The sequence below is a fragment of the Bubalus bubalis genome, chromosome 3 (assembly GCF_019923935.1).
Source record: "Bubalus bubalis isolate 160015118507 breed Murrah chromosome 3, NDDB_SH_1, whole genome shotgun sequence".
Classification (NCBI taxonomy): domain Eukaryota; kingdom Metazoa; phylum Chordata; class Mammalia; order Artiodactyla; family Bovidae; genus Bubalus; species Bubalus bubalis.
This window is the reverse complement of record NC_059159.1, coordinates 42,685,681-42,711,636: the sequence shown is the minus strand read 5'-3', so window position 1 is coordinate 42,711,636 and position 25,956 is coordinate 42,685,681. Positions and strand designations below refer to the sequence as shown.

At 48.5% G+C, this 25,956-nt stretch overlaps 1 protein-coding gene and 1 non-coding gene across 3 annotated transcripts; both read left to right on the top strand.

Moving 5' to 3' along the window:
- Positions 1 to 7,645: 7,645 nt before the first annotated feature.
- PIPOX (pipecolic acid and sarcosine oxidase) lies at positions 7,646 to 20,405 on the top strand. Of its 2 annotated transcripts, XM_006042164.4 has the most exons (8): positions 7,648 to 7,870; positions 9,112 to 9,260; positions 16,851 to 17,064; positions 17,346 to 17,528; positions 18,081 to 18,233; positions 18,619 to 18,777; positions 19,365 to 19,440; positions 19,734 to 20,405. In XM_006042164.4, exons 1-8 carry the CDS (start codon positions 7,757 to 7,759, stop codon positions 19,862 to 19,864), a joined length of 1,179 nt encoding a protein of 392 aa, XP_006042226.4. In that variant the 5' UTR covers positions 7,648 to 7,756; the 3' UTR covers positions 19,865 to 20,405. The 2 variants fall into 2 exon arrangements, with proteins under 2 accessions (XP_025136765.3, XP_006042226.4); XM_025280980.3 differs by lacking the exon at positions 18,619 to 18,777 and having other exon boundaries at positions 7,646 to 7,870.
- Positions 20,406 to 25,314: 4,909 nt separating this feature from the next.
- TRNAV-CAC lies at positions 25,315 to 25,387 on the top strand. The gene has a single exon. It is a non-coding gene; the product is annotated as a tRNA-Val (tRNA).
- Positions 25,388 to 25,956: the final 569 nt, after the last annotated feature.

The following is a 25,956-nucleotide window of genomic DNA, read 5'->3' as shown; positions in this document are numbered from 1 at the left end:
TGAGCCTGTGGACACCAGAGCCTGCACACACCCCAACAAAAGATCCTGTGTGCCACAACAGAGACCCAACACAGCCAAAAATAAATAAATATTAAAAAACAGAAAAGAAAGCAGAGTAAGAGATGAATCTTGAAGGCATTATGGCTCAGGAGATGGGCTAGACTGGCTCTGGGAGGTGGGTGGGGGGGCAGTCTGGAGGCAACAAGCAGAAAATGGGGATTGATGATGGCTTAGAAATTGCTCTCCAGGGACTTCCCTGGTGGTCCAGTGGTTAAGACTCTGTGCTTCCAGTGTAGGGGGCCCAGGTTCAATCCCTAGTCGGGGAACTAAGATCTCACATGCTGCACAGCACAGCCAAAAAAGAAAAAAAAAAAAAAATTGCTCTCCAGAATTCTGCTTCTCTTCCCTTCCCTTAGGCTTCCCTCTGATTCTCTGCCTCCACGAGCCCACATCTGGCAGTATATTGTGGGAGAGGACCTGAACTCCCCTATTCATCAACCTTCCCTAACCGCACCATCTGCAGAGATGGGCAAGGGGAAGACAAGATCTACTTGAAAACTGGAGAATACCAGAGAGCTGAACCCCTGGAGTTAATCTTCCTGCACGCTACTGAATTTTAGTTGCTATTTGTCACCTGTCAAGCCAACCCAAGCCGTGTGAAAGCTACTTTTCTTTTCTTGCCCTCAATTCTCACTCCTCTCCTCAACTTGCCACTCCAGAGTTTTCCTGATATCCAGGATATGAAGCATGGGAAGGACACGAAAAAGAGAGGAAGAGGGAGCTCCTGACAGAGGGTTCATATATAGTCTCCATTCCAGATACACCCTCACCTCCAAGGAACAGCACTGGGACGCCAGTTTTTAGCACTGGGTTGGTTTGTTTTTTTAAAAACTTTTACATTTTATTTATTTAGGCTTCGCTGGGTCTTCGTTGCTGCAAGTGGGCTTTTTCTAGCTGTGCTGCTCAGGCTTTTTACTGCGGGGGCTTCTCTTGTTGCAGAACATGGGCCCTAGGGCATGTGGCCTTCAATAGTTGTGGCACACGAGCTTAGTTGCCCCTCAGTAGGTGGAATCTTCCCAGCTCGGGGATGGAACCCATGTCCCCTGCATTGGCAGGCAGATTCTTAACCACTGAACCACCAGGGAAATCCTCTCAGCACTCTGATTTGTCATTTGCCTCAACATCAGCTGAGCTTTAATCGAACCTTCTCCAAAATCCTTGTGGTGGAAATATACCCCTTCAGATACATACATCTGTAAAGACAGCTTAATGAACACTTGGGTATATCTTAGAGCACCACAGAATGTGCAAAAGAACACGCCTACCAATGCAGGAAAAGTTGGTTCGATCCCTGGGTTGTGAAGATCCCCTGGAAGAAGAAATGGCAACCCACTCCAGTATTCTTGCCTGGAGAATCCCATGGACAGCGGAGCCTGGGAGGCTACAGTTCATGGGGTCGCTAAAGAGCTGGACATGACCGAGCAAGTAAATAACAACAACCACAACAAATTGTATAGAGCTTGGATAGAAAGGCCTTGAAACAAGATTAAAAAGAGGCCATCATTCGTCTTCAGGGATGTTTTCCCTTAAGACAATGAAAACCGATCCTCCCTCATGTTTATTGCATTTCCTCTCATCCCAGTGAGGTCTGAGAGCATCCGTGGAACCCCCAGTGCTCAGGCTAAATGATGATCTAATATTTTCTCAGAGGTTTCAGCCTCATTTTCCAGGACTTCCCTTATTTCCTCCCTCCCCTGGAGACTGCCTAGCAATAGAACTCTTGTATCTTGAGGGAGCAGAGTTGACCCTAATATTTGCTATTCAACAAACGCAAAACAAAGGCATGGCAGGAAGCAGGAGTTAAGGTCTCTAGGGATTCCACAACCTACTTCCTGGCCTGAAGGAGGGTACTGTGCTCAGCATCTCACAGAAGACACTCTCAGCCTTCGATAAACCTTGCTGGGCCAGTCCAGAACAGACCTCTCACCTCCCTAAACACCTAGTACCAGAGATCAAACCAGTCAGTCCTAAAGGAAATCAGTCCTGAATACTCACTGGAAGGACTGATGATGAAGCTGAAGTTCCAATACTTTGGCCACCTGATGCAAAGAGTTGACTCATTAGAAAAGACCCCGATGCTGGGAAAGATTGAGGGCAGGAGGAGAAGGGGATGACAGAAGATGAGATGGTTGGATGGCATCACCAACTCAATGGACATGAGTCTGAGCAAGCTCCGGAAGACAGTGAAGGACAGGGAAGCCTGGCTTGTTGCAGTCCATGGGGTCGAAAAGAACTGGACACAAGTGAGCGACTGAACTGAACTGAGAGAGCCACATGTCTAAGATGCCTGGGACAGCAGAGAAACCCACCATCAATTCAACAGACACGTGTGGGTGCTTTTCTATCCCATATGCCTTCTCCACACCAGGGAATACTGCATAGCCAGCAACAGGAATGTACCAGCCCAGGATGACTCAGGAGGGAGCCAAGATATAGGAAATGGAAACAGCAAGGTGTGGTATAGTATGCTACTTCTGAGATTAAAAAAAAAAAAAGAAAGGAATATACCATATAAGTATGTCTGTATACCCACAGAACATCCCTGGAAGCATACAAAAGAAAATAGTAAGAGTATTGCCTATGATGAGGAGCAGGAAATGGCTGAGGGTAGGATGGGAAGGAGAATTCCTTTTTGTAGTGTTTTCTTTTGAACTTTTTCATTGTTGTTCACCGTGTCTGTATTACCTATAAAAAAAGACAATCAAAGAAGACCCTTCTCTTTAGGGAGCTGAGGACGAAGGCAGACGTGCAGACAATTGAAATATTCTCCGCTCATTGTCATCATGGAGACGTAGACAGGGTAGGAAGGGACTGTGGGAGAGAGGCCATCCGAGCCGGTGTGCGGGTGTGTGTGGGGGACTTGGAATCATCACAGAGAGTGCTGGAACCTCTCTCAGCTCAGCCTTGCCAGGGCCTGAAGAGCACAGTGAGAACAGACCGTGGTGGAACTGCAGGGGCAGAGGCCAGAACGCCTATTGCGCTGTGTGCCAGGCTAAGAAGCCGTGATTTTATCCTAATAGAAAATAGGCAACTATTAAAGAATTTTCAGAAGAGGAGTGACCTGTTCAGAGTGGCTGTTTAGAGGGAGGATTCTGGCAGGAACACAGAAGGATAGATTAAGAGGGGCAAGAATGGGGTGGAGAGACTGGTTATGAGGTTAATGCAGGAATCTAGGAGAAGGAAGGCAGATGGATGACAAAGGGAGTGGGGATGGAGGAGAGGGATAAAAGCTGAGACATGCTATGGGTCTGAAATGTGCATGGTGACCATGAACAGATCTAGCTCTGCACGCTTGGTTTTCTCACACGGGCATCCTCTGCCCATTCTGCCCCAAATATCCCCAGCAGCTGGCAGAATGGGTCCCCAGGGGCCACTCCCTGGTCATCCCGCCTGTCTCCTTGCCCCAGGCTCTAGCTGCTTGGCAAAGAGGTGCAGAGGAAAGAACAGAAGCCTGTTCCTCATCATTCAATTCCTAGGTCTCTCTTATTTATTCCATGCTCTCTCTCTCACGATTCGGGTCCTCTCATTATTTCTGAGCTGTACAGCTTGCTGCTTCCCCGGCTCGCCTCTCCCACCCCTGTCTGTGAAGTGTCAATCAAACCATCGGATGAGCAGCTCAGCCTTCCATCCTCTGCGGCTCTGCCCCAGGACACAGCAGCAATTGCTGACACAGAGCAGCGGTGTAGGGCCGCCGGCTCTCCCTTTAATGGTCTTCCGATCCAGAATGGGTGTTAAAATGAAATTTGAGGGGTTCACTTCTCTCTACTTGTCCCTATCAGGATGACCACAAGGACAGGCAACACTAGGAGAGAGGGGAAGCCTTCACAAGCCGGAGTGCTTTTCATCTGAAGGTTGGACCACGGCCAGTGTCTGCTTTCGGAGGAGTCGTTTGAAATTCTTAACAAGAAGCAGAATGCTTGAGTCCAGGAATCCAGGGCAGGCTTGTGAAGTAGGAATGGGGAGATAGAATTGTTATTTTATTACCGAAGTTATATTCTATTAAACAAAGGAGAGGTGGGATACAGAGCTGCTTTGTAGTTTCCCAGGAGGATGAACAATGAGAAATGTTCGGGGTTGGGGTGGGGGGAGTGGCTAGGAAAACTGAGATTAGAACAAAGAAAGAACCTCCCCAGGCCCTGGAACTGGTGACCGGGGAGATCTGAAGCATCTGTTTCCTCGAGGGATTTGTCCTTATCCTTTTACAAATTATGAATGGAAGCGCAATTTTTATAGAATATGGAAATTAATGAGCATTAAGCTCAATTACCTTCGCCAAATTCTCTCTAGATCTCTGATACACACACACATGACTCGTGGTTGTGATCCGTGCGTGTCTATTTGTGTTCTGCGCCTCTTCCTCGGTATAATTTCATATACACCTGTCTGTGGAGCCCTCTGTCCTCAGGCTTGTCATTCTGAATATCCTACCTATAGTGTCAATGTGCCAGTGTCTGTTCCTCCACCCCTGTGGTGGGTTGTTTCCAATTTTGTTTTTTTTTAATTTGTTACTTTTCCCATTTAATTTTTTTTAAATTGGTATGTTGTATTTTCATCGCTATTCAGTTCAAGAAATTTTCCTTTCTTTTTTTTTTGGCCTCATGGCACATGGGATCTTAGTTCCCTCATCAGGGATGGAACCCAAGCACCCTGCAGCAGATAACCACTGGACCGCCAGAGAAGTCTCTCCATTTTTTTTTAAATATATTATAAAAGCACAACGAGGAATGTCTTCATATAAATGCCTTTTTCTTCCCTTGAATATTTCCCTGGGGTATAGTTCCCCAAGTCCAATTTCTAGGTCAGAAGGTTTGAACCATTTTATCGCTCCAGTGCTCTCCAGGAAACCCAGGCAATCTGAGTGGCCACCCTACTCTCTCTCCATCCCCGAGGCACTAACAACATCAGATTTTATCATTTTTATTTATTTTTGCTCATTTAATAGGGACATAATTGTACCTTGAAGTTGTTTAATTCCCATTTCTTTCATTGCCAGTGAGACTGGGCAGACTTCCACATTAGGATTTATTGTCTGCTTCTCCTCTGTGTAAACTGTTCATCTCCTCTGACGTCTTATCAAGAGAAATCTGAAGGCTGATCTTATGTATTTATATCAAGACTTTACATACTGAAAGAGTCCATTTTTCTCAGTTATATCTGCCACTCCCTAAGGGACCCATCACATTGTGAGATAGATGCTAGCTTGTCCCGTGTGGGTCGGGAGTGGGAGAGTCTTGAGGTCACTTCTGGATCCTAGAGAAATTTCTTTCAGAAGAAAAAAAAAATGCCAGTCGTATGGCACCCCCTCTCTGGGCCCCTATTTTCCTAGGAAAGGAAGCCTGGGCTGAAAGGCTAGTTGCCAAGGCCATGCTGGAGGATTCTTTGCTAAGGCTAGGCACCTTCCTATGGTCCCAAGGATGTTCTGGTCCATTACTTTCTCCGGCTTGTAGCATGGCCATGAGAGAAACAACAAAATACTCAAATCAGAATCATCATTACAAGTCTGACTACTCGTTGGTATAGCACAGTGCTTAAAGAACATGTTCTGTACCAGACACACCGAGGCTCACCTCTCAGTGCCCCTGTTTACCAGGTGTGAGGCTTTGGGCAAGTTACAGTCTCTGTGAGTCTTCGTGTCTTTCTCTGTAAAGTGGTATTTCAGTTATAGCTGCATTAAAAACTACCCAAAATCTTAGTGGCTAAAAACAGCAACTATTGGACTTCCCTGGTGGCTCAGTGATAAAGAATCTGCCTGCCAGTGTGGGAGACACGGGTTTGATCCCTGATCCAGGAGGATCCCTTATGCCTCAGAGCAAACAAGCCCACAACTATTGAGTCTGTGCTCTAGAGCCCGGAAGCCACAGCTACTAAAGCCTGAGCGCCCTTGAGCCCATGCTCTTGAGCAGCACAATGCCTTCTAGAGAAGGCACCCAATAAGCCCCCACCTGGCAATTAGACAGGAGCCTCCACTTGCCACAGCTGGAGAAAGGCCCGAGCACAGCAATGAAGAGCCAGCATAACCAAAAATAAATGAACAAAAAAACCTGTTTTATTCTATCTCATGATTTTGTAGGTCAGGAATTCAGATGGGTTTTGGCTAGATGAGTCTTATGCTCCACGTGGCATTAATTGGGTCACTCAGTGGAATTTAGCTGGTGGCTAGGGTGGGCTGGAAGGTCCAAGATTGCTTCACTATTTTCTAAAGAAACTATGTATTTGTTTTTGGCTGCACTGGGTCTTCGTTGCTGCACGTGGGCTTTCTCCAGTTGTGGTGCACGGGCTTCTCATTGCAGTGGCTTCTCTTATTGCGAAGCACGGCTTAGTAGCTGTGTCTTACAGGCTTAGTTGCTCTGTGGCATGTGGGATCTTCCTGGACCAAGGATCAAACCAGTGTCCCCTGCATTGGCAAGGAGATTCTTAACCACTAGGCCAGCAGGAAGTCCCAAGATTGCTTCACTCTTTTGTCTGTCTCTCCATGGAGTCTCAGGGCCTCTCCACGTGGTCTCTCCAACAGGATGGTTGGACTAACATGGAGGACCCAAGAACCTGCGTTTAAGGCCGGGGCCAGAAAGTGTCCCCAGGTCACTTCCTCTATATCCTACGGGTCAAGCTGTTACAGAGCCTGTGATGGGAAGAGTGACCAAGAGGTGGGGGCCATCTTTAATGTGCCAAAAGTGGGGATAAAAATATCAATATTTACATCTAGGGCTGTGAGGATTAAACTAGATAATGCATGTAGAGGCTGATTCACCGTAAAGCTAATGAAACTTCAACCACAGGGCTCCTTAATTGCACAATCTTTTCCAAGTCTTAGCAACTAATTTTGTATTCACAATTTTTCCTTTCCTTTTCTTCAAGAGTCCCCCCAAATTGTATAAGAATTAGGCCCTACACAGCCTGGCTGTGTCCCAAATGCATTTAGCATACTGCCTGGCACAGAGGGAGCCCTCACTCCAGGGCCCCTCATGTCCTAGGCTAGTGCCTGGTCCCCTTCTGTGTCTCCAGAGAAAGCTCTTCCTTTTACTCTGTCCTTTCCATTTGTTCAGGATCATTTCCCTTTCTCCTTTTTAAAAGACACAAGTCAGACACGCTGAGAATAATTTCATAATCACAAACCTGCCCTCCCAATTGGCCCCTGAGCCTACCCCCTTGACCTCACCACCCACCAGGGAGGTGGGTCTTACCCTGGGCATCGTGCCAAGTTCTTAGCCGGGCCCTCTAGAGTCTCCAAAGGAAATCAGGCTGGAGAGTGGGAAGACAGCAGGGGGAGGCAGCAGTCCCAGTGCCCGGCTGGGTCTAGGAGGCATTGAAATTCCAGGGCCGGAGTCCTGAGACAAAGATCGTAATGAGACAGGAAGGTGGCATAGGAAGGAGTCCATTTGCATGACAATAATTGAGCCAAGAATAGAAAGCTAGAGGGATGCAAGGGGTGAGGCTGGCAGCTGAGCCGGGCTAAACCTCACAAATCAGACTCCCCAGCTCTGCTTTGCAGGGGAGGCGGGGGCTGAGCCCAGTGCCAGGCTTTGGGGGTTGGGAGGAGCGGGGCGAAGGCCAGGGCCCAGGGGACTGTGGGAATGCTGACCAGATTGGACTTTGCTTTACTCCTCCTCCTTGGGTCTGGAGCCTGCCTCCGCCGGCCCTCTCTGGTCTCTGAGGTCTCTGTGGTCTCTGAGGCTGTAGGGCTAATTCAGCAGGCAGGATGGCTGTTCAGAGGGAGCTCTATGACGCCATTGTGATCGGGGCAGGCATCCAGGGCTGCTTCACGGCGTACCACCTGGCCAAACACTGCAAGAAAGTCCTCCTGCTGGAGCAGGTACTGTGTTCCCTCTGCACTCCTGACCTCCGGTCCCTTTCTCCTCTCCCCCAACCCCCAGAGGGTTTTCTGGAGCCAGCAGACGGTGGGGTGGAGGACCTGATCATTACAAATCAAAGGGCCTGGTCATCACAAATTCTCTGCAGTGTGAAGCTTAGCTGTCCGGCGTGTTTCATGACAATGCAAAGACAGTTCTACCCTCCCTAAGACCTGCTTTGGGTTTCTAGGCACATTTCCTCTTTTGCTGCCTCCCAGATCCTGTCTTTGACCAAGAAATGTCCCAGGCCCCATGCTCTACCTTCTGTCTACCCAGGATCCTCTGTGCCAAAATGGCTGCTCTGGCCCAGAAAAGTAATCAGTTCAGCTTTGGGTAACCTTAAGTAGAGGTAATTCTGCCTGGAGGCAAAGGCTGATTAGTCCGCCTAGAAGGCAGGGTTTGTCCTGGCATATTTCTGGCCCCTTACCTTGCAACCCAGCAGAGGCTTCTGTTTTCTTCTGTCACCTCTGGATAATAGCAGTCTCCTTGTTTGATACACAGGAAATGAGACTTAGGTTTTTTTTTTTTTCCTTATAAAAAAGTGACCCCATGAAGTGCAATCTACTGGCCACTGCACATGTAGGTAGGCCCTGTATATCCACAGGGTCCTTCCCAGGGCAGGTCCACCCAGCCCACCTTCCCAAGCTTTCCACCTTCCCGTTCTACCTGCATCTATCCAGGATGCTTTTGGTTTCTCTTCTTGGTAATGAGCTAGATTGGTTGGAAACCTTCTTCATTTCTCGATCAGTTTTCTCAAAGCCTGAGGGATTCCTGGTCCAACCTCGCAGGAAACACTCCGTCTCTTGTTAAATCCCAAGATAGATCCCTTGTCCTGAGCAATCTGAACTACAGAGAAAGAGTCAGCATCAGTTTCCTTGTCCATAAAATGAGGAGCCTAGACTAGAAAGATCTCAAAGCATCTTTCTAATTCTGCTTCTCCAAGAGTCTAAATGGAGTTTCCAACAGGATGACTGAAGACTAACTCACAGAGGGACTTTGGGATGCGAATGATGTTAGCAAAAAGGAGGCATGAGTTAGAACTACTGAAGAACTTCTCTTCTGAAGCCAAGTCAGTACTTGGCCATAAAGGGAGACTGTATGGAAATATTTGAAGGATAAGTGCTCCTTGTTGACAGCACAGGATGAGCTGGCTCCTAAAGGGGAGGGGTGTCAGCTGCAGCTGTCTCTTGTTCTCCATCTCCAGTTCTTTCTCCCGCACTCCCGAGGAAGCTCCCATGGGCAGAGCCGGATCATCCGAAGGGCGTACCCAGAAGATTTCTACACCCAGATGATGGCTGAGTGCTACTCCATGTGGGCCCAGCTGGAGCATGAGGCAGGAACCCAATTATACAGGTTGGGTTGATGGGGGAGAATTCCTTGAATCCTGGGGCTTGGCACCTGGGGGTGCTTTTACCATGAGAGGGGTGGTGCCAGGAACACTTTTGATGTGCAATAAGGGACACACAGGGTCTCGGAGGTATTAGACACATGGAGGCATTCTGCTTGCTGTCATCATGATCCCCCCACGGGTCCAGCTGGCTCCGGCCAGGCTCTGAGTTCCAGGGCTGGGTTCAGACCATGTGTCCAAGGCTTCCAGAGGTTGTTTGGGGAAAGCTGTTGGAAAGACAGTGGGCAGGTGCCCAGAGCTAGAGTGTGTATCTACATTTTCGTGGAGCTGACAGAAACACTGTTGGGGCAGGGATTGAAATAGAGGAGGAGAATTCTGCTTGATTATTTTTAATTAAGAAAATAATCATTTATTTGGCTGTGTTGGGTCTTAGTTGCATCATACGGGATCTTGCGTTGTTCTTTGCGGCACATGGACTCTCTAGTTGAGGCACGCAGGCTCAGTAGTTTTGGTGCATGGATTTAGTTGCTCCAAGGCATGTAGGCTCTTAGTTCCTCAACCAGGGATCGAACTCGTGTCTCCAGGATTGCAAGGTGGATTCTCAACCGTTGGACCACCAGGGAAGTCCCTCTGCTTGATTCTTTATATTCCTACTAGTATCACAACTTTTCATGCTGGGTCCTCACCCCTAGAACAAACCATATAAATCCATTTCATTTTTCTCTGCATACCTCCTCCCATGGGAACAAATGGCGATGCTCCTCAGGCTGCACTGCTTGCCATGGAGGGAGCCTACAGCTATTTCCATGGGAGCCTGTTGCTCCCATGTCTTTTCTGACCCTTAAGATCCGTCCCCCAACCACGACCTTTCAAATACTCATGGGGAAGTAGGCGACAACCCAGGAGGCAAAGAGAAGTTTTACTACCCGTCGTATCATCCTCCCACCTTCTCTATGGCTCTTAACTGAACTTCCTACAGAACCACTGCTCTACCCTACAGGGTGGCAGTTATTTTAATGGCCAGGAACCAAGAGGTTACTGTTCTGTTGCAAAAACACCATTAACTTAAGAACAAAGTGAAATCCATTATGCAAATACAGCTAGGGCAGCTAATTACAGATTGATTCCAGAGGCAGCTAATGCACCCAGCACCCAAATAAAGGAGCATGTCTTGCTGAGGGGTGGCCTGGCAAAGGGACCCCCCTCTCTGTCAGCCATCTGTGAATACTGCTGAGTATCTTGTGCTGAAAGACCTGCCGAGGTCTTGGAGGGCACACTTCATCCCAGAAGACAAGGAGGCAACTGAGAGATGTTTGGAAAGTGGAATCTTTCAGAGGGCAGACAACTCTGGAGTCAGACAGGCTTGAATTTGACTTTGTGCTCTACCTCTTACCAGCTGTGTGACCTTGGAAAAGTTTCTGTACCTCTCTGCACCTCATTTTCTCTTCTAGGGCTTTGTGAGGATTAAACGAGACTCTTATGAAATACTTGGCACTATGCCTAGCACCTTTGAATACATGGCAGTTCCTTCCAGTTATTCTGGGTCAGCTGTGATCTATCTCCATTGAGCAAGGGGGGGAAGAAATGCAGGAGGAGGCAGATGGGATGCAGGAAGCATGGACATCAAGGGGAAGGGCTACTGGAGAGAGGGAAAGGGACCCTTGGATAGGAGACTCATGATCTCACAATCCTCTTTGGCAGGAAGGCAGGAATTTGGAAGGGCTTTGGAATCAGGCAGGCCTGGCTCTAGATATCAGCTCACTCTGACATATTTAGCTGTGTGGTTTGGAGCAAGCTGTCTAACCTCTGTGAGACTCAGTTTTCTCATCAGCAAAATAGAGGTCTATTTCCTAGGTCTGTTGTGAGGCTAAGTATGTAAAGGGTTTAGAATGGTACCTGACAAATCACCACCATCATCATCATCACTGCATGTTTTAGTGCTTATGATAAGAAGCTGGGACTTCCCCGGGGGTCCAATGGCTAAGACTCTGTGCGTTCCCAATGCAGGGGACACAGGTTTGATCCCTCGTCAGGGAAGATTTTGTATGCTGTTCAGCTAGAAAAATATAAAAAGGAAATTAAGGCTGTTCTAAAAGTACTTGATCCATGTTAACTCATTTAATTCTCCCCACAAACTTATGAGAGGGTTGCCACTGACCAGTCACGATCTTAACCAGTACTGCAATTCACAGAATTACTCAACGTTTAGTCTAGAGCAGAGTTTGGCAAACTTTCTGTGGATGGCCATATAGTAAGTTTTGCAGGCGTTGTAGGCCATATGGTCTCTGTTGCAGCGATTCAATTCTGCCAGTTACTCAACTCTGCCATTGTGAAAACAGCCACGAATAAAGTTAAAGTGAAAGTCGCTAAGAGCTGTCCGACTCTTTGTGACCCACATAGTCTGCCAGGCTCCTCTGTCCATGGAATTCTCCAGGCAAGAATACCGGAGTGGGTTGCCATTCCCTTCTCCAGGGGATCTTCCTGATCCAGGATTGAACCCGGGTCTCCTGCACTTCAGGCTGATTCTCTACCATCTGAGCCACCATAATATGAAAACAAATGACCATGGCTGGGTTCCAATAAAACTTTATTTATGGATACTGAAACGTCACATAATTTTCATCTCATGAAATATTCTTTTGCTTTTCATCAACCATTTAAAAACATGAAAACCATCTTGGCTGTGGGACAGGCAAAAACAGGTGGCAGACCTGATATAGCCCCTGGGTCATATCTTGCTGGCTCCTGATTTAGGGGATGACAGAGGATGAGACTGTTGGATGGCATCAGCAACTCAAAGGATAAGAGTTTGAGGAAGCTCAGGGAGTTGAAAGGAAGCCTGTTGTGCTGCAGTCCATGGGGTCACAAAGAGTCAGACATGACTGAGTGACTGAATTGATTGATTGATTTAGGAAATACCACAGACTGGTTACCTTGTCCATCTCTTGTCTCCATACAAGTTTATGCCTAAATTATCCCAGGTCAAAGGTTGCTATGTGTGTGTACATGTGCTCATGCCTCAGTCGTGTCTGACTCTTTCTGACCCCATGGACTGTAGCCCATCAGGCTCCTCTGTCCATGGGATTTCCCAGGCAAGAGTATTGAAGTAGGTTGCCATTTCCTTCTCCAGGGGATCTTCTGACCCAGGGATCGAACCTGGGTCTCCTGCATTGGCAGGTATATTCTGTACCAGTGAGCCACGTGTGAGGCCCAGGACGTATCCTAGCCCCTCTTAAAAGACTTTCTCTCCGCTTTCCCCCCAAAAAAGACTCTCCCTATGCTTTGAAGCCCCACTTACAGAAAATGAAGAGTGAAGTGAATGTTCTTTGAAAAATCTTTAAAGTTCTATATAGTGCTTTTATTATTGTGTTGTTATTATTAACAATTCCTTCCTTATGGCCAACCTAATTTACTCAGGCACGCTAGTTTATTTAGTTATTTTACACAGAGCCACAGAACAGATACTTCCCATTCCAATTCCTTGAGCTTTGGTTCCTAATTCTGATTTTCTAAATGATTCATCAGCCGTGTGGTTCTTATTCTCCTAAGCTCTTCTGGAGGAACCAGCACAATATCATAATTGAACTGATAGATACAAATATATTTACTTAATATTTGATGATGATTTTGATATTTGATATTTGATGATTTTTTTTAAAAAAGCCTTCAGGAGTTGAGAGTTAAGGTGGTTGTCCAATTCTTTTCATTCTGCTCTGCCACTTCCGGTGACAGTAGCATACTGAATATAGGTGGGCTCCGGATATTTGCATATATTCCGGGAACAGACAATGACACATGCGTCAGATCACAAGGTCTGAGTCTTTTGTGATGTGTACAGCCAGGATGCTGATACCCAGAGCAAATCCCAGCTCTGTGGCCCATCTCTTTCCTGCCCCCGCCTTCTCCCTTTGAGTCCTACTATCTAGCTCCTGACCCCGGCTGCCCCTGCTTAGCTGACAATATCAGACAAGATCACAGCCGTAGGCAGTACAGCTGCTGGCAGAACCTGGTGGCCCCCTCCGCAGCTGCTGCTTCCTGTGTCTGCGAAGTGTCTGGCTTGTCAGCCACATCCCCTCCCTGGAGCAGTCTTTGTTAACCAATTCCACCTCGGCCCACTGAGCTGAAGATGAAACACCAGGAGCGCCTCGAAAACCAACAAAGACAGCAGCGGTTACCAAGTCCTATCGGAGTCCCTTTCCCAAGGTGACTCTCAGAGCTGGCTTGCCTGGCACTTTTCACCCAGAGAGGGGGAAGCTGGAGTTTGGAATGGGAGATGGCAGATGCACGGAGAGCTGTCTGCCCCTCCCAATTCCTCCCAGCTCCATCCTGCCTCCTGTCCTATTGTAGTAACTGGTAAAAATCCCTCATCGCCAACTCCCTCTATCATGTCTAAGGCTTTAATAGGGCCACAGAGAAGTCAAGGGCTTCGCTGGTGGCTCAAACAGTAAAGAATCTGCCTGCAATGCGGGAGACCCAGGTTTGATCCCTGGGTCAGGAAGATCCTCTGGAGAAGGGAATGGCTATCCACTCCAGTATTCTTGCCTGCAGAATTCCATGGGCAGATCCTGGCAGGTCACAGTCCATGGAGTTGCAAACAGTTGGACATGATTGAGCAACTAACACACACACACACACATACACACACAGAAGTCAACAGGCTGCTGGGAGGAATCTCTTCGTAGCACTGGATCCAGCTAGGGTTGGGAAGAAGGCACAGTTTAGCACCAAATTCTCAGCACTCAGTTGATGATGTCCTGTGACTTCGGAGCTGAACTGTTTTCAGAGTTCCCTGGCACCCAGCCTCACTTCAAGGTGCCGTCTTTCTAGACCAGCCCTGACTACTCCCTGATTACTCATTTCCTGGTCTTTCTTTTTTTGGGGGGGGCGGGGCCTGTGAGATCTTTGTCCCTTTTCACCCTCTTCCTCCCCAAACTTGGTAGCCAGGGTCTGAGCAGAAAAAGAGAAAAGGGAGGCCCAGAGCATGGGGGTGAGAAATTGATGCAGAATGAGCAGACTGTTTATTGGGATCTAGGAAAAGCCATTAAGAAAATAAGCACTTAAATGATTTTCAATCTGCCCGTGGAAGTCATCTATCTTCATACTGGGGGAGAAAAAGCCCGTTCTCCAATCCCAGTTTTGATTGACTGATTTCCAATTCTCTAAACATTTCCCACAGGAGACTCTCACCTATCTCCCATAATGACAGGCCTTTGCATTTCCAGGCAGTGTTTTACATTTATTTCCGATTTGCTCATAATGGTCAAAAAATCTCTCTCCAATCCAAGGCATTTCTCCAGCAGTGCATGGTTTCCCTCGGGCCAAATAGCTCAGCTGTGATCCACGGAAAATGAGAATTTCCCAAACGCATCTTCGGACTAGGGGAGGGTCCGGCACCACAAATTCAGACGGAAAATTTCCCACTGTTAGATCAATATCTGGGCTAAGAAATAAATGCCACAGGGGCAGAGAGCTGGAGCAAAATGATTACAATCGGCACAATTACATTCACCGGCAGAATCAGCTCGCTGATTACTCCTAGGGATGGGGTGCTCCCGCTTCAGCCACCACAGGACGGCTTGGGAATTAGAACATCACTCAGTATTTCATAATTTGACAGATTTGCCCGTTGCCTTGGCATGAGTTCATTTCCTCCATGCAGTACATTCCTGTAAGATGAGTTCTTATTTCAAGGAAGGAAGGAAGGAAAAAAGAAAGGAAGGCAAGAAGGGAGGAAGAAAAGGAGAGTAAAATGAAAGGAAAGTAAATCTCAGAATATACGAGAGACCAAGGCTGGTACGTTGCAGGCAGAGGTTAAAATATGCTGCTCAGGAATTTTCGGGTCAGGGATCTGATATTATGACTGCTCAGGTGAGAATGAAGCCAGGACTTGAGCAGAATTGTAGCCAGCCACAGCTTTCATGGGGTACAAAGGGCTCAAGAACGTGTGCTTGGGTGGCTTCCTTTTCTTGTTGACCAAGGAGTTTACTAGGCGAGTTTTCATTACCTGAAACCCAATCTGAAGTCCTTCTGGGGCCACAGGAAAAGGACTGTCTGCTGACAGGTGGGGATTTCTACAGCATCTTCCCTCTGCCGAGCTTTGAAGAGGCAGAGGCGCTCAGTGCTTTCTCATCAGTGGTGGATGCTGAGTAGGCGGGGGCCATGGCAAATGGATTGGGCACACTGCGAGGCTCTGTGTACTGACACCGGCCCCAGGGCCTGCTGTGTCCCTACCCCCTCCCAATCTTCTCTTTAATCCCCCCAACCAGATAATGTGGGATTTGGAAGCATGTAATATCCATGAGACTCCATTATAGGCTATTACGAGCTTTATATACAGTACCTGGGGGATGTGTCAGGCTGATGCTTGTCACTGTGGCTGCTGGAACCTAGAGGGACTGCAGGAGTGGTCCCAAGGGCCAAAGTGACCCTTCTATTGTTTTTATCAGTTTCCACAAAAAGGCAGCTCTGATCTCTGGTGACAGAGAGGTGCAAAGCATTGAACAGAAACGGCTTTCACTCAGAGTAAGAAGCATACAGGGATGTACAGGGAGAAACACAATCACCGAATCACTGAATTAATTCCTGGAGCCCTAAGAGGCTGTCTACTGGGGTTTCTGCATGAGGGCACTATTGGCATTTGGGTGGGATTTTTCTGAACTTCCCAGGTTTAATATCCCTGGCCCCTGCCCACCAAATGTGAATGGCAACCCCCAGGTATTATGACAAGCAAAAAAAAAAAAAGATTCAGGCCATTTCTATACCCTCTCTGATGTGAAACCTCCGATAGTCCAACAGCCATGCATTACAGAGGAGGAATCTGGGGGTTGGCTTAGTGAGCAATCAGAGCAAGGTCACAGAGAGGATGCCAGGACTGGACCTAGAGCCAGAACTACCAACTTAGGACCCTTTCCACAAAACAAGCAGCCTGAGAAGGAACCAAGAGATAGACACACAGGAAGGGATAAACCATGATACGCCACGGAAAAGGGACAGTGAAAAGAAACAGCAAGGGGTTGGGGAAGGGAAAAGAGATAAAGTTGTTGTTGTTCAGTCGCTCAGCTGTGTCCAACTCTTTGAGACCCCATGGACTGCAGCACACCAGGCTTCCCTGTCCTTCACCATCTCCCAGAGCTTGCTCAAACTCAAGTCCATTGAGTCGGTGATGCCATCCAACCATCTCATCCTCTGTTGTCCCCTTGATCTCTGAAGAACAGAGATCAAAACAGTGAGTAGGGTCAGGGAACTGGAGGGAGTGGAAGAAATCTTATCAAATTCATTCAACCTTTACCAACTTCTAGGTGTGGCGATAAAAGAGGATTTAGGATCTCTGTCCTCAAGGGCAGGGTGGAGCCTGAGGAGGGAAGATGGAGGGACAAGCAAACCAATAGTGACAGCCAAGGGCAGACTGAGGGACAGGCTGGATACCAGCTCAATATTGGGACTCTCACAACGGAACAGAGATGTCTCTGCCTACTTTCTGAATGTGAGGCCAGGACTTTCCTGATGCCTGGCCCCGGACCCTTGCTGAAGAATGACAGAGAAGGAAGGGCCCAGATGCAAACTCTCACGTAGGGCTCTTTTTTTCTTTTTAACAGGCAGACTGGACTACTGCTGCTGGGAATGAAGGAGAATCCAGAATTAAAGATAATCCAGGCTACTTTGTCGAGGCAGGGAGTGGAGCACCAGTGTCTTTCATCTGAGGAACTGAAGCAACGTTTCCCCAATATTCGGTTGGCCAGGGGAGAAGTGGGGCTCTTGGAGGTGTCCGGAGGAGTTCTCTATGCTGACAAGGCACTCAGAGCCCTCCAGGTGACATGGTGCATCGTTAGGGGCCACACAGCTCCTGCTCTGGGCATCCTGGGTCCCCATCAGCCATCCCCTGACCCCCGGCTGGAGGAGCGCCTTTGCCCTGCTGCTTCTAGTCTTGACTGTAGGGGAGGGCGATTTTAGATATCCTATTAGACCTGGACAATATGGGTGAGGAGGTCTAGAGTCTGCCCTCTCTTTTCTGCCCTCAGTGAAGGATTCTTTGTCCACCAGGGTGAACCACATATAAAACTGATTCTTCCTTCCCTGTTCTGCCCTTTCAGGATGCAATTCGACAGCTAGGTGGCATAGTGCATGATGGAGAGAAGGTAGTGGAGATAAAACCAGGGCTACCAGTCACGGTGAAAACTACCTCCAGGAGCTACCAAGCCAAGAGCTTAATCATCACGGCAGGTCCTTGGACCAACCGGCTCCTCCGTCCCTTGGGAGCTGAGCTACCTCTCCAGGTAAGGGGACCTGGAAGCCTGGGAGGTCGTGCTTAAGAAAAGTTGGACCTAGAGGGACTTGAGCTTGAATCTGCCACCTGCCACGTGTTAGTGGATGACTTTGGGCAAGTTCATTCACCTCACTGAACCTCAATTGTATAGCCTGTAAAATGGGGACTAGGGTTGTTGGAGAATTAAATTAAATGGTATATATAAAGGCCTTGGGACTTCCCAGGTGGTGCAGTGGTAAAGAATCAGCCTACCAATGCAGGAGACTCAGGAGATGCAGGTTTGATCCCTGGATTGGGAAGATTCCCTAGGGAAGGAAATGGCAACCCACTCCAATATTCTTGCCTGGAGAATCCCATGGACAGAGAATCCTGGGGGGCTATGGTCCATGGGGTCGCAGAGTCGGACACGACTGAAACAACTTAGCACACACGCACACAACATAATATCACATGTAAATGACACGAGAACTGAGTGCAACAAAGATGGGTGAGTTGAGCAGGGCATCTGGAGGACCCCAGAATGCTCTCCTTTTTGTTTCCCACTTTCTCTTCCTGCTCTAAGACCCTGCGGATCAACGTGTGTTACTGGCAAGAGAAGGTTCCTGGAAGCTACAGTGTGTCCCAGGCCTTTCCGTGTTTCATGGGCCTGGGCCTCAGCCTGGCTCCTCACCACATCTACGGGCTGCCCTCCAGAGAGTACCCAGGGCTGATGAAGGTGAGGGGAGAGGCCCAGAGAAGGCTAACAGGGTCCCATGCAGATTTGGGGCGGCTACCCTAACTTCCCTCTCAATGAGCTCCCTCAGACCCCAGTGAGCAGCAGCAGGAACCAACTTCACCATTCAGTATGTGCCACACAAGACTCCCACTGTCCTGGGGCCCAGCAAAAGGAGCCCTTCCTTTGCAAACAGAGGGTTAGTGGGGGAACGGAGGGCTAGGCAACCTTGTATGGCAACAAAAAGCATCTGACAGGAGTGTGGAAGGCTGGGGTGATGGCTGGGGTGCCTTCTGTGTACAATCTGGCCCCCCCATCTCCTGCCGGGCTGGGGGTGGTGTGCAGGAAGCCGGGCCTCCCAGCTCAAACCGCTCTGATTGGGAGCCAGGTCTGCTATCACCACGGCAACAATGCAGATCCCGAGGAGCGGGACTGCCCGGCAGCTTTCTCAGACATCCAAGATGTCCACATCCTGAGCGGTTTTGTCAGAGATCACTTACCTGACCTGCAGCCTGAGCCTGCTGTGATGGAGCATTGCATGTACACAGTAAGTGTGTGGGCAGCCGGGCCAGGCCCTCCCGCAGCCCTGGGAGCAGGGCGATGGGGCAGACCAGCCTTGCGCAGCTTGGGCCAGACTCGGCCTGACCCCTGACATAGAATGTGACTTGAAACAAATGAGCTCATTTCTGAGGGTCGGCTTGCCTCCACCCGAGAGGGCCCCTTAGAGGTTATTCATATTCCTTTTCATTAGGAAACCAGGCTTACGTCTGGCAGTCCTTCATTATGTTTCCCAGAAGAACTCTAAAAGAGTTTTTGGCAAGATGTTCTAGTTGAGCAGGCCTTGGGGACAAAGAGAAGAGACAGATGTCACCAGGGCCCGAGGCATCTTGGCTGAAGTTAGTTTACACACATTAACTGAGCACCTACTGTGTTCATAGCTCTGTACGAGAAGAGACAGATGCACAAATGAGAAAGACCTGCGTACCCCAGGGCACTGGCATGCAGAAAGCACGCCTGTGTCCTGTTCCCATTCTTTCTGGAAAGAAATCCAGCCGAGTCTCCTCCCTTCTGAGCCTGCAGCTCTTCTTCCTCCCTCTATCCTCAAAGGACACAGGTGTGATTGTTTCTTTCTAGAACACCCCCGATGGGCACTTCGTTCTTGATAGACACCCAAAGTACGACAACATTGTCATTGGTGCTGGATTCTCTGGTGAGCCTGAGCGAGGGAAGATGGGGTGCCTTAAAGCTGACCTCAGTGCAAGAAAGAATGGTGTTTTTCATGCTTTAAGCTGATAGAGGAGGGCCAAAGTCCAGATTGTGCGTGTATAAGGGGGCTGAACGGGGCTATCAGAGAATAAGGGGTGCTTATGGTGGGAGGCAACTTCTGCCTTTGGGGTGCAACCGGTGGGAAGGTTAACCCTGTCTGGGGACTGTGTAGGGGACTTCCAGGGAGCCCAGTCCCTGTCTAAGAGGATGCCTGACCACCTGTTCTCCTTTCCCTAGGGCATGGGTTCAAGTTGTCCCCTGTCGTGGGGAATATCCTGTACGAATTAAGCATGAAATTAACGCCATCCTATGACTTGACACCTTTTCGAATCAGCCGCTTTCCCAGCCTGGGCAAAGCCCACCTTTGACCCCCTGGCCAGCAGCTTCCCTTCTGTGCCCAGGAGTTGGAAATAAAGCTGGGAAAGACATGTAAGAGGAAGAAAAAGGCTGTGGGAGGCTATCCTTTCCTCCTGCCTCTCTTCAGTCCCCCATAAACACCGGCTGATTGAACGTACCTCTTTCTCTGGCCAGCTCCCCAATCACACACCACTTTTTTGCTTCAGTTCAATCAGGTATTCTATAATTACAGAGTGCCAAGGACCTTGGAGGTGGATGTCTCAGTAAGGAAGGGGCATAAGGACCAGCTCAGGAGACCAAAACAACTATTAAAATTCTCTTCACTGGGGCATTTGTTGAATTTTGGATAGATCTGACGAAAGTTGCCTAGGGGAGGGTAAACAAGATAGTCTGTAGACCATTCATGCCCTTGGAGCTCCTTTTCATAAAACTAGAGGCATCCTCTATCACGAACCCCCACAAAATGTGGCTCGTCGTGGGTGCGCAGCAAATGTTTGTTGAAAAAAAAATGTGTTGAACAAACAGATAAGTAAATGACTGCCTTGCATGAAAGCCTGTGGCGGGCTTTATTTTCCATGTGACCTTATTTCTTACAGAATTTAATTGTCTGAATTAGCACCACAGAATCCATTACCCCAGGACTCCTTAGGGTCTTTATCCCCTCAACACACCACACCCTCTTTCTCTGGATTCTTTGTCTGGTTCTTGTCCTCTCATAAAGACGCTCAGCTCCCCAGTCTCTCATTAAGGTGTATTGTCAGGTCTTTATGAAGATGGAGCTGTTCTACCAGAAAGGAAGAGAGAGACACACTCGCTCAGAAACCCTGTTCAATGTTTGAATGTTAAATGTGCCATTTTATTATCATTAGGATTGCTCCCACTTAATGAAACAGCATTAACACCGAGTCAGCTGGCCTCCTTGCACTAATTGCTTTGGAAGGAAACAGGCTCATAACTGCCCCAGGGTGGGTGGAGGGGTGAGAGGTGTAAACAGAGACTCAAGCAAGGTTGGGCGCATTCAGATGAAACCGAAGCAGGAGCATCTCCAGACAGGGGCCCCTTGGACCCAAAAGAATAGGAGTTAACATGCTCTGGGGAGAAAAAAAAAACTGGGACTGGGTGGGCTGGAAATGTTCAGAGGAATCCCTGAGAGGGGAGAAGTGGGAAATGAGAATAAGAGTAAAAATATTCTCATAGGAAAAAAAACACAGAGGAAATTACTCTTCAATTGCCGTATAGGCCTAGGCACATGGATTAATGCTGATTTGTCCTGGGAATTATAAAAGCTAGCCAGTTGGAATGAAACACCATTCCAACTCTGCATTTTGGGTGCTCTCACTTGGTTCCCTGAACCACAGCCTCAGTAAAGGGGGGGAGGATAATCATATCTGTAAAATGGGAATGATATTACATCTCATGGATCAACCTTGAAGACATAATGCTGAATAAAATCATCCAGACATAAAAGGACAAGTAGTGTATGATTCCACTTGTGCAAGCTACGTGTGTGTGTGTGTGTGTGTGTGTGTGTGTGTGTGTGTTGTGTACTCAGTCGCTTCAGTCATGTCTGACTCTGCGACCCTATGGACTGTAGCCTGCCAGGCTCCACTGTCCATGGGATTGTCCATGCAAGAATACTGGAGTGGGTTGCCATGCACTCCTTTAGGGGATCTTCTTAATCCAGAGATCAAACCCGAGTCTCTCGTGTCTCCTGCATTGGCAGGTGGGTTCTTTACCACTAGTACCTCTTGGGAAACTTGTGAGCTACTTAGAGTAGTCAAATTAACAGAAACAGAAGGTGGAATGGTGGTGGCCAGGGGCTAGAGAGAGGAATGGAGAAGGCAATGGCACCCCACTCCAGTACTCTTGCCTGGAAAATCCCATGGACAGAGGAGCCTGGTAGGCTGCAGTCCATGGGGTCGCTAAGAGTCGGGCACGACTGAGCGACTTCACTTTCACTTTTCACTTTCATGCATTGGAGAAGGAAATGGCAACCCACTACAGTGTTCTTGCCTGGAGAATCCCAGGGACAGAGGAGCCTAGTGGGCTGCCATCTATGGAAGTGACTTAGCAGCAGCAGCAGCAGCAGAGAGAAATAAGGAGTTATTGTTTAATGGGCACAGAGCTTCAGTTTGGGAAGATGAAAAAGTTCTGGAGATGGATGATGGTGATGTTAGTATAAGACTGTGAGCGTATTTAAATGCCACTCAACTGTACACTTAACATGGTTAAGATGGGGGACTTCCCTAGTGGTCCAGTGGCTAAGACTCCAAGCTCCCCAATGCAGGGGGCCTGGGTTCGATCCTTGGTTAGGGAACTAGATACTGCTTGCCGCAACTAAGAGTTTGCATGCGGCAACTAAAAGATTCTGCATGCTGCAACTAAGACCTGATGCAGCCAAATAAATACTTTTTAAAAGTGGTTAAGATAGTGTATTGTATGTTATGTATATTTTACCACAATTTTAAAAAGTGGGGGACTTCCCTGGTGGTCCTGTGGATAAGAATCTACCTGCCAATGCAGGGGACAAGGGTTTGATCCCTGGTCCAGGAAGATTCCGCGTGCCATGGAGGCAACTAAGCCCATGCTCTAGAACCCACGTGCTGCAACCACTGAAGCCTGTGTGCCAAGAACATGTGCTCTGCAACAAGAGAAACCACTGCCATGAGAACTCCATGCACCACAACAAAGAGTAGCCCCCACTCACCACAACTTCATTCACACAGCAATGAAGACCCAGCACAACCAAAAATAAGATAATAAATAAAAATTTTTAAAAAGGGGATAATAATACTGACCAACTCTAAAGGAGTGTGTGAGGATCCAATAAGGTCATTCATTCAACACACAAATATTTGTGGCTTCTGTTCTGTGCCAGGCACTGTGCTAGGCATGGTGGATGTATCTATGAATAAAACAATCTATGGCAATCTCTACTCTTGTGGTGTTTACAGCCCAGTGAGGAGCAGACATGTAGCTGATGCTTTCATGCTTGTGCTCGCGCTCAGTCATGTGCAACTCTTTGCGACTCCATGGACTCCACCCTCCAGGCCCTTCTGTCCATTGAATGTTCTAGGCAAGCATATGGGAGTGGGTTGCCATTTTATTCTCCAGGGGATCTTCCCCACCCAGGGATCGAACCCACGTCTCTTACATCTCCGGCATTGGCAGGCGGATTATTTTACCACTGAGCCTCCTGGGAAGCCCATGTAAATAATACACATAAATAAATTGTATTGTACATTAGATGGTGACAAGTGTGTTGGGGGAAAAACAGAGCAGAGTGGGGAAGACAGAATGCTGGGAGAAGGGTTGCCCTTTTGGATGGTGGTCAGGGTGAGACTCATTGAGCAGACTTGGAGGAGAGTGCGCCAGGCAGATACCAGGATGTCTGTAAGAGCACATGGTGAATTGTAAAGCAAGGTATTGTGTTATTACCAAGACAGAAATGAGGTACAGACAGGGATCAGGGGAAGATCCTGCCAGCTCCCCAGCTGGCAAAGTTGGGGAGAAAGGATTCTGGGGCTCGCTCTCTCCTTCTTGTTCCACGGCTGCCCTCCACTCCCTCTGCCTCTGCTTCTCTCAGGGCCACCCTCCTCCCCCAGCCAGCTGCTGCAGCTCCCCTTCCAAAATATCCAGTCTTATTCAGCTTGCTGGTGACAGCGAAAGGAGGGGACCAGTGTCTAGAGGAGGCTGAGAAAGGACAAGTGGGGGACGCTGACAAGCCCTGCCTGAGCTGGCAAAGGCCCTTTACAAATGAGCCAGGGTGTCCTAGAAACAGAGTGCAGGCGGGGGCGGGGGCAGGGGCATGCGGGTGTGTGTGGGAGGGGTGAGGTCAGGGCAGAGTGGAGAGAAGCAGGAATTGGATAAGAGGAGGCTGGTAACACGCAGGCCAGGGAGGCAGGCGAGGACCTGCAGGGATGTGCACACAGCCCAAGTGGGAGGAACTGAGCATCTCTCATGGGGGGTGGGCTGGGGTCACAGAGGGGAGGAGAGGGTGCAGGGAACAGAGTCTATGGCTATGGAGTAAAGGACTAGCCCTTGCAGATAGGCTCAGAGGACCAACTTGAGGGTTTTAGTAACACTGAAGGATTTGCCAAGCAGACCTGCCAGCATTATCTCCCTGCCTCCCTTCTGCTTGAGCGTGGCCAGGCATCCACTTTCAGGTGGAAACCCTGCCTATCTTCAAGATGGGAGAAAATCAAAATAAATTGGGCAAGCAGGAAGAGACCTCTGGAAGGGCAACTGGGGTCCACATGAGCTGCAGAGGAGAGATAAGGGTAGCAAAGAGAAAGAGGCCGGCATGGTTGCCAACCAGACTAAGGCAAACAGAGGCAGGCTAAAAATAGATTGGGGGTGGGGAGGGAGGAGAGGCAGTCCAGAAAAGAAGGGAAAGCACAGGCAATCGATGCCATTGCGACTCTGACCCAATTCTTCATCTCTCAGCCTCACCATCTGAAAAATGAGGAGGTGATGGGGGAAAAGGGAAAGACTGGAACAGAGGAGAGTCAGGGGAAAGTAATTTGAGTCCTGAGACCTAGGCAACTGTGTGGCACAAATTAATAGTGCCAATGCGGAAAAGAGAAGGTATGTGGTGTAGTTGATACAAGTGAAAACCTAATCGGAGTTTGGTTGGGTTTTAAACCACGACAGGTTTAGGTCTTAAGGAGTGTGGTTCTAATTCGGAATGAGGTTCACCTGTTTAGAAAGGTAAGCAGGAGAACAAGATGGCGGAGGAGTAGGTGGACATGGAGTGCCTCTCTCTCCACGGATACATCAGAAATACACCTTCAGACACAGAAGTGCATGCAGAAGACCAGCTGAGAGTGGACAGGAGTGCCTGAACAGTGAAAAAGAATATATAGAACCATGCAAAACTCGAGATCAAGCCCTGAGCCTTTGGAGTGGGAGCACTGCCTCCAAGACCCTAGACTACCAGAGAACTAACCCTGCTGCTGCTGCTGCAGCTAAGTCACTTCAGTCGTGTCCGACTCTGTGCGACCCCAGAGACGGCAGCCCACCAGGCTTCCCCGTCCCTGGGATTCTCCTGGCAAGAACACTGGAGTGGGTTGCCATTTCCTTCTCCAATGCATGAAAGTGAAAAGTGAAAGTGAAGTCATTCAGTCGTCCGACTCCTAGCGACCCCATGGACTGCAGCCTACCAGGCTCCTCCGTCCATGGGATTTTCCAGGCAAGAGTATGGAGTGGGGTGCCATTGCCTTCTCCGCAGAACTAACCCTAGGGAGTATCAAATACTGAGAACTCACACAAAAGAAGCCACTTGAATACAAGACACGGCATCACCCAGCCACCAGTAGCACCCTGTGCAGGACGCCTCAACTAAACAACAAACGAAAATAGAAAGGTAAGAGGAGGCAACAAGGATGAGTTAGTGCAGGGACAGTGGGCTGGAGTGACTTGATGCTTGCATTTTACTTCTCAAAAGAGTGATTAAAAGACTTCCCTGGTGGTCCAGTGGTTAAGACTCTGTTCTCACAATGCAGGGGGCCCAGGTTCAATCCCTGGTCAGAGAACTAGATCCAACAGGCCGAAACTAAGAGTTTGCATACCACAACAAAGATTGAAGATCCCATGTGTACCAACTAAGACCCGGCGCAGTTAAATAATTTCTTTTTTTCTAAAAGAGTGAGTGAAGAGAATTTGGCTATTGGATATTCTATTTCAATGATGGGCTTCCTCTTCCTTGCAGCAAGAGGGATTTAGGTTAGACCTCAGGAAATCCACCCAATCACTAAGTAAACAGATTTGTGAGATATTAAAACATGTATATAACACTCTTAGGGTATTCTTTCCTTGGAAATCTTTATAAATAAGAAGTCCATCTATTTGGGCCTGTATAGTCTTACCTGTGGAGAAGGCAATGGCACCCCACTCCAGTACTTTTGCCTAGAAAATCCCATGGACAGAGGAGCCTGGTAGGCTGCAGTCCATGGGGTCGCTAGAGTCAGACACGACTGAGCGAGTTCACTTTCATTTTTCACTTTCATGCATTGGAGAAGGAAATGGCAACCCACTCCAGTTTTCTTGCCTGGACAATCCCGGGGACGGGGGAGCCTGGTGGGCTGCCGTCTCTGGGGTCGCA

Bases quoted from the DNA above. Each gene is read 5' to 3' on its own strand.
- PIPOX (XM_006042164.4), top strand. From the start codon at position 7,757: ATGGCTGTTCAGAGGGAGCTCTATGACGCCATTGTGATCGGGGCAGGC. The intron at 17,529-18,080 runs GTAAGGGGACCT...TCCTGCTCTAAG, and splicing joins GAGCTGAGCTACCTCTCCAG to ACCCTGCGGATCAACGTGTG. The intron at 18,234-18,618 runs GTGAGGGGAGAG...ATTGGGAGCCAG, and splicing joins AGTACCCAGGGCTGATGAAG to GTCTGCTATCACCACGGCAA.